This window comes from Arachis ipaensis, chromosome B8 (assembly GCF_059453495.1).
Source record: "Arachis ipaensis isolate K30076 ecotype BB chromosome B8, ASM5945349v1, whole genome shotgun sequence".
NCBI lineage: Eukaryota > Viridiplantae > Streptophyta > Magnoliopsida > Fabales > Fabaceae > Arachis > Arachis ipaensis.
In genome coordinates this window covers 136521636-136533881 of record NC_142443.1, presented here as the reverse complement: position 1 = coordinate 136533881, position 12246 = coordinate 136521636, and the positions used below count along the sequence as shown (strand labels likewise).

General features: G+C 29.1%; 1 protein-coding gene across 1 annotated transcript; it reads left to right on the top strand.

The window, feature by feature from the left end:
* Positions 1-4475: 4475 nt before the first annotated feature.
* On the top strand, positions 4476-6566 carry LOC107611687 (uncharacterized). Its single transcript, XM_016313589.2, has one exon. The coding sequence runs from the start codon at positions 4476-4478 to the stop codon at positions 6564-6566; it is 2091 nt and encodes a 696-aa protein (XP_016169075.1).
* The last annotated feature ends 5680 nt before the right edge of the window (positions 6567-12246 follow it).

Genomic DNA, 12246 nt, shown 5'->3' with positions numbered 1-12246 from the left:
TTTAAAACATAAGTTTCATCTAAATAACGTTCTCCTGAAAAAGATACAATACCTTTCTTAAAAAGCAAGACTAAATCACAATTCCCTCTTTAATAATTCATTTCAAAAGCATGAATCATCCTTTTCTTAATATTTCAACTAAAATAGTAGAAGCCTTCAGCTCATCATTTTTCCCAAACAACATTTCAATAAAGACTCAGATTTTATAGAAATTTCGGCAGCATCTCCCCTAAAACTTGGACTTTGCCACCCGGTCCGGGTCCCAACAAAACCATTCCACAATCTTTTTACAACAGCCCAGAATCCAAAATCAATTCAAAGGCAAGCCAAAATCCAACAGTTAATCTCAATACCATATTTCAAGAAAACCGTTTCAAAAATCAAATCATTATCAGCCGAATAAACTCATTTCTAAAGTTTCAAAGAAACGGTTCAGTAACAATCATTCATAAAAAACCAAATCATTTAAAGCAAGCCAGGCTAAATTCAAGAGTGGATTCTATTTTTCACATTCTCAATAAAATTAACTCAATTCAATTCTCAACGGATTAAACTCGATCTCAAAGCTTTAAAAGAATCAACTTGAAAAGCATTTCGTTTCACAAAACCACACAACAATTCAACCAACAGACGTTCATAATCAACCAATGCAAATCAAGCCATACATAAGGCCGATACAATCACTAAATACACATTCTCTCACATCAGTATCCATATGTAATAATTCCAATATATAAGAATATAGTTTTTGGAAGGCGCCCCTACCTCAAAACGCAAATCTATAACCCAAATGCCTCATCAAGTCCTTTCTGCCTCAACCTGAATTGACGGCAACCAAAACCTCAGCTTCCAGCCACTTTCGCAATAATCATATCAACACTATTCGCAACATATAATAATCAGGACTCGACCCCACGTTACCAAAACTCATATTCATTAACCAAACACAACGAAATACTAACGCGAGGCTTTCTGAAACATACTTACTTACCGAAGAAGGAACGGCTGAACCGAATAGCGACAGTCTCTTGAACCGGTTCGGCGGCAACCCGTCAGCCACCTCAAGCGACAGCGGCGACCGGACTCCGGCGTTGGTAACTGAAACCCACATACAGAGGCGATAAAGCTTCCGGAATCTTAAACGAATGAAAACCAAATTCAAAGCCCTTACCGGTAGAGTTTTCCGGCGACGGCAGAAGTAGCCAGAGGCTCCGGCGGTGGTCCCGGAAGTCACAGAACCACTCCCGGCGGTTAGTGCCACAGAGACGCAGCTCCCTTGCCCAGCAGCGGCACCCGCAGCGGCGAGCTCAGATGGTGGTGGACACAACCCTCCTCTTCCTTACTCGTTCCGATCTGCCTCTCTCCAGCAGTGACGCAGGTGGATTCCTTTCCCGTCACAGCACCCTTCGTGCGCCGTTTCCCCTGGTTCCCTTTCCCAGACGTGTTCTCTTCCCCAGCAGCGGCGAAACTACACATCCTCCCAGCCTCAGACGCGAGTTCTCCCTCTCCTTCACTCATCATGCTCGACGGCGACTACAACCCCTTTCAGAACAGCGACGGCGGCGAGGTGTGAAGCAGCGCCCTCTCCTCCTCTTCGCGGCGGCTTTATCGGTGACAACAGTAGCGCCGTTGGAGGACATGGAAGCAGTGGCGGCCGAACAAGAACGCGATGAGGTTGAGGACGAATGGCGGCGACGAACCGAGGTGGTGGCTCCCTGGACGACAGCGGCGCGGTAACAACTCGCAGGTCTGACGACGACGACGCGACGGCGGTGGTGAAGCCCGACGCGCCGGCGACGCTCCTCCCTCCTCTCTTCCTTCCTTCCTTCTCCATGTGTCCCTCACCCCACTTCCCTTTTTGTTTCGTTCTTTCCCTCTTCTGGTGGCTGGGTGTGTGTGTGTGTTTAGAGTAGAGAGGGTAGCAGCTGCGGCTGCTTGGGTCTTGGGGGCTAGGGCTTCATTTTTGAAACTTAGGGTTAGGGGTACTTTTGTAATTTCAAATAAAAGTAGGGGTAACATAATAATTAGGAATAAATTTTAATCCAACAAAATTAATGTATAGAAATACTATTTGCTCATCAATTTTACAAATTATTTTCAATAAAATGTCCCAACCAAATAATTAGAAATAATATACTTAATTTCTTCATTTTCTAAAATAGCAGTATTAATATTTAAAATATTAATTACTTAGTTCAAATCATATAAAATTCTTATTATTCATAACTATCAACTTTATACTTTAAATATAGAAAATAATCAATAATTATAAAATTAAATAATAATCATAACTCATCTCAAATTCAATAAATCAAAACTTGCCTTAATTATCTTTAATAAAATAATTTCTGAAATTAAGGCTATAAATAACTATAGGATTTGAGACTTGATGATAATAAGACTTTTCAAAAGTTCTGGGTCTTACAATATGAATTATAATAAATCGTGTGATATTTAAATATCTAATCAAATAAATTAGTTGATATAATTAATTTACTATAATAAATTATATTCAATGAATTATAAAAAATAAATTAAGAAACACGCTCAAAAGTAGTGACGGATCCAGAAATTTTAAATAGTAGAGGTAAACATATAGCATATAAAAATAATAAATTTTTTTTATAAATATATCAAAATATATAAAAAATAAATAATATAAAAATATTAAATATTAAATAATTTTTATGTAATCATTATCAATATTAATATATTGATAAATAATAATATGGTTATTAATTTATCTTCTGTAAATTAAATACAATAATAATAATAATAAATAAAATTAATCAAAATATAAATATGTTATCTTCTAATCAATAATAAAAGTGAAATATATTTTTTTATGAATTATATACAATATATGATATTTTAAATAAATGATATTTTTTTATGTTATATTTTTTTCAATAAATGATATCACGAGTAATTATCATTATCATATATTATTATTATTATTATTATTATTATTATTATTATTATTATTATTATTATTATTATTATTATTAAAATAATTAAAAATATTTTTAATTGATAATTGATAAGTAGTTTAATAATGCATTAAATATTGATTTGATATAATTATAATAAAGATAGGTTTCTAAATTAGTATAATTATGTATTATTCATTAAATATTAATTATAATATAATTATAATAAAGATATTTTTTATAAAATAATTTAGAATAGCGAATAGGAAAGTTCATTTTGGAGGAAAAACGGAGTCACGAGAGATCGATACCTCACCTTCATTAGTTGGGAGAAAACCTAATTTTAGTATATTAAGTAGATATTTTGTTCATAACTAAAACTAAAAATATAATTATTCAGATTTAGATTTTAGAAGAATAAACGTATAAGTAACAAATAATCTATTTTATCATGCATATTATAAATTAATGAATTAAACTAACTGATATAACGAATTATAATTAATTAATTGGTATAAATTATAATAAATTATATGATATTTTAAAAAAATAAAATGAATAAGAAGAAAATAAAAAGAGATAGAAGAGATAAAAGACTACAATAAAATAAATTGAGTGTGAGAGTTTTATTTTTTTTTTTACAAATTTTATATCACATCCGTTTTAATAATAATAAATAAAAATACATCAACTTGATATCTAAGAGAAAATAATGAGATAAAATCATAACACAGTTCTAAAATAAAAGCTTAAATTAAACCATAATTAGGGGCGCAGGTACATATAACTAAAGGGGGCAATGCCCCAAAAATTTTAGTTTTTATTTAAAAAAAAATTAGTCTGGTCCCCTTTCTTTATTTCCCAGCTCCCTTTTCTCTTTTTGTTCCATAACTTTCCCAACCCCCCTCTTTTAATTCCTACAAAAACCCAGCCCAATAGCCTATTTCCAATCCCTTTTTTTATTTCCTAGCCCCTATCCCTTTTTTTATTTCCCAGCATACAATCAGTTTCCCCATCCCCTTTTTTTATTTCCCAGCGTACAACCAGTCTCTCCCTCTCTTCCTTCCCGCCTTGGCTTTCCAAAATTTAAGGTAACAACTTTTCTTATTCTTTTTCTTCTTTGTCTCTTTAATCTTCTTATCTTTTACGGTTTTACCTCTTTTACTCTTTTTTTTTTGTTTTTTGCAGATTAAAAAAAAGATAGTAGTTCAACAAGTTATTTTTCACTCCTCTTTCTCAAAAAAGATTTAATTTTTATTCTTTTTTATATATTTAGTTATTTACTTAATTAGTTAATTTATTATTATTTGTTAATTAAATTTATGTTATTATATGTTAGTTTGTATATTTAGTTTTTTTATTAGTTAACTATTTAATTACAATTTTATATTATTTATACTAGGATGTTAGTATTATTGTTCTGAATTTTAATATTTTATTTTAAATTAAAATATAATTTTTATATTTTATAAAGATTTAGACTGTAATTTACACTTTTTCTTAAATATATTTTTAATTATAGGAACTTATTTGGCCATTTGAATTATGAGTAAGTTCAAAACTATTGATACATTTTTTAAAAGAAAAGATCAAGAGAATGAAGATGCTTCTACTATTACTACATTGAATAGCTCAAAGCGTCCACGACTTCTTCCAAATCAACTGGATGTTTTTCGTTTGGAAAGAGATCCTGGAATGCGACCAATGATTTGGAAGTTTCCACCAAATAAAAGAGATAAAATCCGTCGAGCTTATATTAAAGTTGGGCTAAATCAACCAATTCTTGATAATTATCCATTTTCTGGTGATAAAAGTCATCGTCGCTTTCAAGCTTCATGGTTTAAATTGTTCCCATCTTGGTTAGAATATTCTATAGAAGATGATGCTATATATTATTTTTCGTGCTTTCTTTTTGCTAAGGAACCTTCAATCAATACGGGTTCAAATGCTTTTATTGAGAATGGTTTCAGGAATTGGAAGAAAGTAAATAGTGAAAAAGAATGTGCTCTTTTGAATCACATTGGCAAAGGTCCTAACTCATTCCATCATAAGGCGCTGAAATCATGTGATGATTTGATGAAACAATCACAACATATTGACAGACTTCTTCATAAGAAAACATCAGAAGAGATTGAAAAGAATCGAATTCAACTAGGAGCATCTATAGATTGCATTAGATGGTTGACATTTCAAGGTTGTGCATACAGAGGACATGATGAAAGCCAAAGTTCAAGCAACAGAGGTAACTTTTTGGAAATGTTGAAATTTTTGGGATCTTACAATGAAAGAGTGAAAAAAAATATTTTGGAAAATGCTCCAAAAAATGCTAAGTATACTTCAAATGATGTCCAAAAAGAGATTCTATATATTCTTGCTACTAAGGTGAGAAATTCAATTAGAGAAGAGATTGGAGATGCCAAATTTTGTATTATTGTTGATGAAGCTAGAGATGAATCTAAAAAAGAGCAAATGGCCATTGTTTTGAGATTTGTTACTCTAGATGGTTTTGTTAAAGAGAGATTCTTTGATCTTGTGCATGTCACTGAAACTTGTACAACAACTTTAAAGAAAGAATTGATTTCTGTCCTTTCTCATTATAATTTCCAAGTTGAAAATATTAGGGGTCAAGGGTATGATGGTGCTAGCAACATGCAGGGTGAGTGGAATGGTTTGCAAGTTTTGTTTCTTAAAGATTCTCCACAAGCATACTATGTGCATTATTTTGCTCATAGGTTACAATTAGCATTGGTGGCAGCTTCAAGAGAGGTACTTCAAATTCATGAATTTTTTACTCAATTAAACTCTATTGTCACTATTGTTAGTGCTTCTTCAAAAAGACATGATCAATTACAAGAAGATCAAGCAATTGAAAATGCAAACTTGGTTGCTCAAAATGAATTAGAAACAGGCAAAGGTGCGAATCAAATAAGCACTTTACAAAGAGCTGGGCATACTCGATGGAGCTCTCACTTTAATTCTATTTGCAGTTTGATAAAAATGTTTACTGCTACCAATATTGTTCTCAATAATATTATTGAAGACGGGACAACTTATGCACAAAGAGGTGAGGCTTATGGTGTTAAAATATTATTGTCATTTGAATTTGTTTTCACTTTGCACTTGATGAAAGAGATTATGGGAATCACTAGTGTTCTTTGCCAAGCACTGCAACAACAATCTCAAGATATTCTTAATGCAATGCATATTGTTTCTACATCAAAGTTACTTCTTCAACAATTAAGAGATGGTGGATGGTGCAATTTTCTTGCAAATGTTAAAGATTTTTGTGAAAAATATGAAATTGAAGTCCCTAATATGAGTGCACAATATGTTTTTGGAAGAGGTCAATCTCGTCAACCAAGTGTGACAGTTGAGCATCATTATCGAATAGATGTATTCTTGGCAACAATTGACTCTCAAATACAAGAGTTGAATAGTAGATTTAATGAGCAAACAATAGAGCTTTTGACTTTGAGTTGTGCTTTGGATCCTAAGGACAATTTCAAATCATTTAATATTGAAGAAATTACCAAGTTAGCAGAGAAGTTTTATCCCCTTGACTTTCCTTCTAATGAGCTAAATATTTTGAAATCTCAGTTGCAACATTATCAGCATGAGATATACCAAATCATTTGAAAGGCATTGGTACACTTTCTGAATTGTGCAACAAGTTGCAAGAAACGGTAAAATCAAGAACTTATCACATGGTTGATAGATTAATACATCTTGTTTTGACTCTATCAGTATCTACAGCAACAACAGAAAGAGCTTTTTCAGCAATGAAAATTATTAAGACAAGACTCCGAAGTAAGATGGCTGATGAATTTCTTGCAGACAATTTGGTCATCTATATAGAAAAAGAATTAGCAGCTATTTTCGACACAAATTCAATTATAGATGATTTTAAAAATAGAAAAAACGTCGAATAGCCTTTTCATGATACAAAATTGTAAGTGGTACTTTTTATATATTATTGTCTTACTTTGATTGAGATTATATATTTATTTTTTTAAATTTTATCAATAGAAATAGTAATATAAAATATAACACCACCCCCCTAAATAGTTAGCCTAGCTCCGCCCCTGACCATAATATCATTGCACAACACAAATTGAAAGTAATTTCACATTATAATATACCATACAAACAGGTAAATGACTTAAACTTAATTACGAAATTTTTTTTATTTATGCATACATGATAACACCATGGTCTATAAATGCTTCATGGATAACATATCATATATTGCTCTGAATGATGAGCACGGGAGTTGAAGAGTGTGTGGTGGTTTGTGTCCACGATAGTTGACTTCTTGCAACGACGCCTCATAGGAAGAAAATGAATTGTTGTAAAAGCTACCTAATGAAAGAGTAATTGGTAAATGAATGATATTTTCTTCTAGCATATATGGTCTTTTATAGTGGTAAAATAAAAATGGAAGGAATAAAATTTTATATTTTTATATTCAAAATAGAATTTGATATTTATCGTAATAAAATTAAATAACTAATCAGTTATAATTTATGTATTTAAATAAATAAAATAAATTAAATAAAAATATTTTTAGAATTAATCAAATCAGTTAGTTGATACAAATTTAGTATAATTGATTTTATTTGATTTATTGAATTCAAAAAAATAAATTAGGAAATAATTGATTGAATTAATTAGTTGATATAATTAATTTATTATAATTGATTGGATTTAATAAATTAAAAAAATAATAGAAAAACATATGAGACAATAATTTTTTTAACTAAATTAATCTATATTTATTGTATTTAATCATTATAAGTAACAAATCATCTATGAATTAAAATAATTGATATAATAAATTATAATTATTTGATTGATATGAATTATAATAAATCGTATGATATTTAAATATCTAATAATAGAAGTTATGGGTGCAGGTTCTGAAGCATAAATATCTCAGGAATCAATCTGGTATGAACGGAAACAGTAGAAATTCTTCATCGGCCACCTGGAAGAACATTGTTAGTGCCTATGAGCATCTCAAGGAAGGGCTTCATTGGAATATTGGAGATGTCCACAAATCAGTTTGGTATGATGAGTGGACTCCTTTTGGTAAGCTTTGCAACCTTGTTCCTTATGTACATATTTCTGAATCAGATTTCATGGTGGCTGACTTGTGGAAAGGGGTGTCTTGGGAGGTTGATAGTCTTACCACGCCTATTCCGCATGAGATTAAGCAGTTTATTTGTGGTCTGAGATATCCTAGTTTGACTGAGTTGGAGCCACAGTGGGAGTGGTGGCCTGCAGCAACAAAAAAGTATAGTGCAAGGGAGGGTTACAGATGGTTATTAAAGAAAACATTAAATTGGAATGCCAACAGTAATTGGAACTGGTTGTGGAACACAAACATTCCAGAGAAGTTCAAATTTACTATGTGGCTTAGCTTACATGATGCTCTACCAACTGAGACCTTTCGATTCAAGCGGCATTTAGCTTCTTCAGATATGTGTAAGAGATGTAACAAGGCGCAGGAGACTATGGAGCATTGCCTTAGAGACTGTGAACGATCAAAGGCAATCTGGTATATGTTGGATCCTAGTATCCTGGACTCGACGGCTAGTACTGCTCTTGAAGAGTGGTTTCGGAAGGCCTTGGCTAACAATGAGGCGTCCTTTGGTGCAGGGCTTTGGTGGGTATGGAGACATAGGTGCAATGACATATTCAACACTGACAACCCTTGGACAGACCATAAGGTTGTTGCCTTGGCCAGAATTACCGCCAAGGACTTACAGGTTTACAGTAATCGAAGCAATGCTTTTAGGTCTCTCCGAAATTGCCTGTGTTGGGAACCACCGGTAGGCAATAGTTTTAAAGTTAATTGTGATGCAAGCTTGTATATGGATTCAAATTTAGCGGAATTTGGGTGTATTATTAGAGATTCTAAGGGAGATTGGATCTCGGGCTGCTCTGGAAGCATTCCCCCTTGGTCTATAATCAGATGTGAATTATTTGCTGCTTGGAGGGGGTTGGTTTTAGCTTGGGATTGCGGTTTGAGGGATATTATATGTGAAACAGATTGCCTTGACATTCTGCCCATCATGCATGAGCTTACAAGTAGGTATCCATCTGAAGTAACAGATTTGGTTCACAAGATTCAGGAGCTTTTATCTCGTCCTTGGCTTGTTCACGTTGAATGGGTGTCCCGAGAAGCAAATAGAGTTGCGGATTAGATGGCTAAATATGGTGCCAAGAGTAACTCTAATCATGTTATTTGGTCTGAGCCTGGTGTTGATCTCCAACGAATCATCCGCTCGGATTTAGAATAGTTTTTGCTTTGTTTCTTTCCTTGTTTAGTCACCAAAAAAAAAAATTATATTCAATGAATTATAAAAAGTAAATTAAGAAACATGCTTAAAAATAGTGATGGATCCTGAAATTTTAAATAGTGGAGGTAAACATATAGCATATAAAAATAATAAAAAATTTTTATAAATATATCAAAATATATAAAAAATAAATAATATGAAAATATTAAATATTAAATAATTTTTTATGTAATCATTATCAATATTAATATATTGATAAATAATAATATGGTTATTAATTTATCTTTCTGTAAATTAAATATAATAATAATAAATGAAATTAATCAAAATATAAATAGATTATCTTCTAATCAATAATAAAAGTAAAATATATTTTTTTTTGTGAATTATATACAATAAATGATATTTTAAATAAATGATATTTTTTTATGTTATATTTTTTTCAATAAATGATATCACGGGTAATAATTATTATTATTATTATTATTATTATTATTATTATTATTATTATTATTATTATTATTATTATTATTATTATTATTATTATTATTAATAAAATAATTAAAAGTATTTTTAATTGATAATTGATAAGTAGTTTAATAATGCATTAAATATTGATTTGATATAATTATAATAAAGATATGTTTCTAAATTAGTATAATTGTGTATTATTCATTAAATATTAATTATAAAATAATTATAATAAAGATATTTTTTATAAAATAATTTAGAATAGAGAATAGGAAAGTTCATTTTGGAGGGAAAACGGAGTCACGAGAGATCGACACTTCACCTTCATTAGTTCGGAAAAAACCCAATTTTAGTATATTAAGTAGATATGTATAACTGTTACTAGCATAGTGATCATGACTATCATATTTGTATTATGACCAATTCTTTAATGTTTTTTATTTGATACTTAACTTTTGTCTAACTTATAAATTTTAAATATTTAAAAATTTATTAAATTTCTTTTTTTAACAATTAGACACCAATTTCTATTAGATACCATAACAATATATACTAAAATTGTTTCTCTTAACTTTTGTCTACTTAATATATTAAAATAGGGTTTTTTTTCCAACTAATGAAAATGAGGTGTCGATTCCTCATGACTCCATTTTCCCGCCAAAATATATGCATTATTTTCTCTTCTAAGTTTATTTTATAAAAATATCTTTATTATAATTATACTATAATTAGCATTTAAGTAATAATGTATAATTATACTATATAAAATCAATATTTAATGCATTATTAAACTACTTATCAATTATCAATCGAAAATATTTTTAATTATTTTAATAATAATAATAATAATAATAATAATAATAATAATATGATAATTATATGATAATGGTACTGGAAGGGTTTATCAAACTATTTTACCATTGATGCTTTTATTTTGTTTAGTGTATTTTTTTAGTTTGTGTTTAATATAATAATCTGTAAATATCTATTCTATTATGTAAAAATTAAATTTCTACACTTAATGATAAAACTGTCGTAACATATTTCTGATGGTGTTTTTTTGATTTATTTCTTTTAACTCATTAAATTTATTTTATTATAATAAATTAATTATATCAACTAATTGATTTGGTTAATTTTTTAAATATCATACAATTTATTATAATTTCTATCAATCAATTAATTGTAATTTAAATTGAATCATTATTTTGTTACGAAATTATTATTTTCTAATCTATTTATGAGCAATACATATAATAATTATAATCATAAATTAAGCTATTTTACATTAAATGACTTATATAATGGTCATCTCATTTATTATCATAAATGCTAAATTAAATAAGTCATTATTACTTTTGATTTAGAATTAAATGAGAATAAAACCAGAGATACTATTTTATTTAGTCTTTCGGGTTTAATGGGTGTGACACTCAAATATAAATAGTGACTTCCGAATTTTGGTCTCTAACACGTCAAAGCCAGGCCATCTCCGTAACTCTTTTTCCATGAAAGGAATTTCGATTCAACTCTATCAGGGATACAGAAGGTTTTCAAAGAACAAAGGAATGGTCTGAATTTGCACGAATTCTAAATGTTCGAACTTACGACGTTGTTTCAGTTCATTGTCGTTACGAGAATGACTCTAATCTATACGTGTCTAAGGACTAGAATAGATTAAATATTATTTAAGTAATTTATTTCTAATATTGGTATTTGATTAAATTAGTTTTAGAGAAATTTAAATTGTTGACTCAATTTATATATTACGACTATTCTTTTTGAATATATTATTTTTATATTTTTTAATATAAATTTTTTTCTGATTTTTAAGTTTATTTTCTTTCTCATTTTATATTTCAGATTAGTAATATAATTATTAAGAAAATTATATTTAAAAAAAGAAAAAATATTAAAAATCACTATTAAAAAAAAATAAAGATACGTGAAAAAAAGAAAAACGAAAAATTAAAACATCACTATTAGAAAAAAAAACTGTTAATATGCGTATGAATGGAGTCGGAATTGAGGAATATATATAGATATAAAAAATAAAAAATTATTGCATGATTGTAGAATAAAAAATAATCATATATACAAAACGAAATAATTATAACAAAAAAATAATTAATATATGTGATTTAGATGTTTTTAATAACCGGTAACAGAGTTTAACAAAATATAATTCACATATTTTTTTATTTATGTATATGTATAGAATTATTTATGTATATGTATATATATTTAAAAAATTACCGTAATATATATATATATATATATATATATATATATGTAGAGAATTATTTAACAAAATTAATATATAAGGTTATGGAAAGTTCTATCCAAGTTTGACAAGAACAAGACGACTTACATAAAAATGGTTCTCATAGATAGTAAGGTAAATTGATTATTTTCCATGATTCTTTCAAGTGATGTTAGGTCCATTTTATAAATATTTTTTGTTCATATATTTTAATATTTTTAATAACCGGTAATATAGAGTTTAATCAAATATAATTCATATATTCTTTTATTTATGTATA

Excerpts from the sequence above, each read along its gene's own strand:
- LOC107611687 (XM_016313589.2), top strand. The coding sequence starts at position 4,476 with ATGAGTAAGTTCAAAACTATTGATACATTTTTTAAAAGAAAAGATCAA.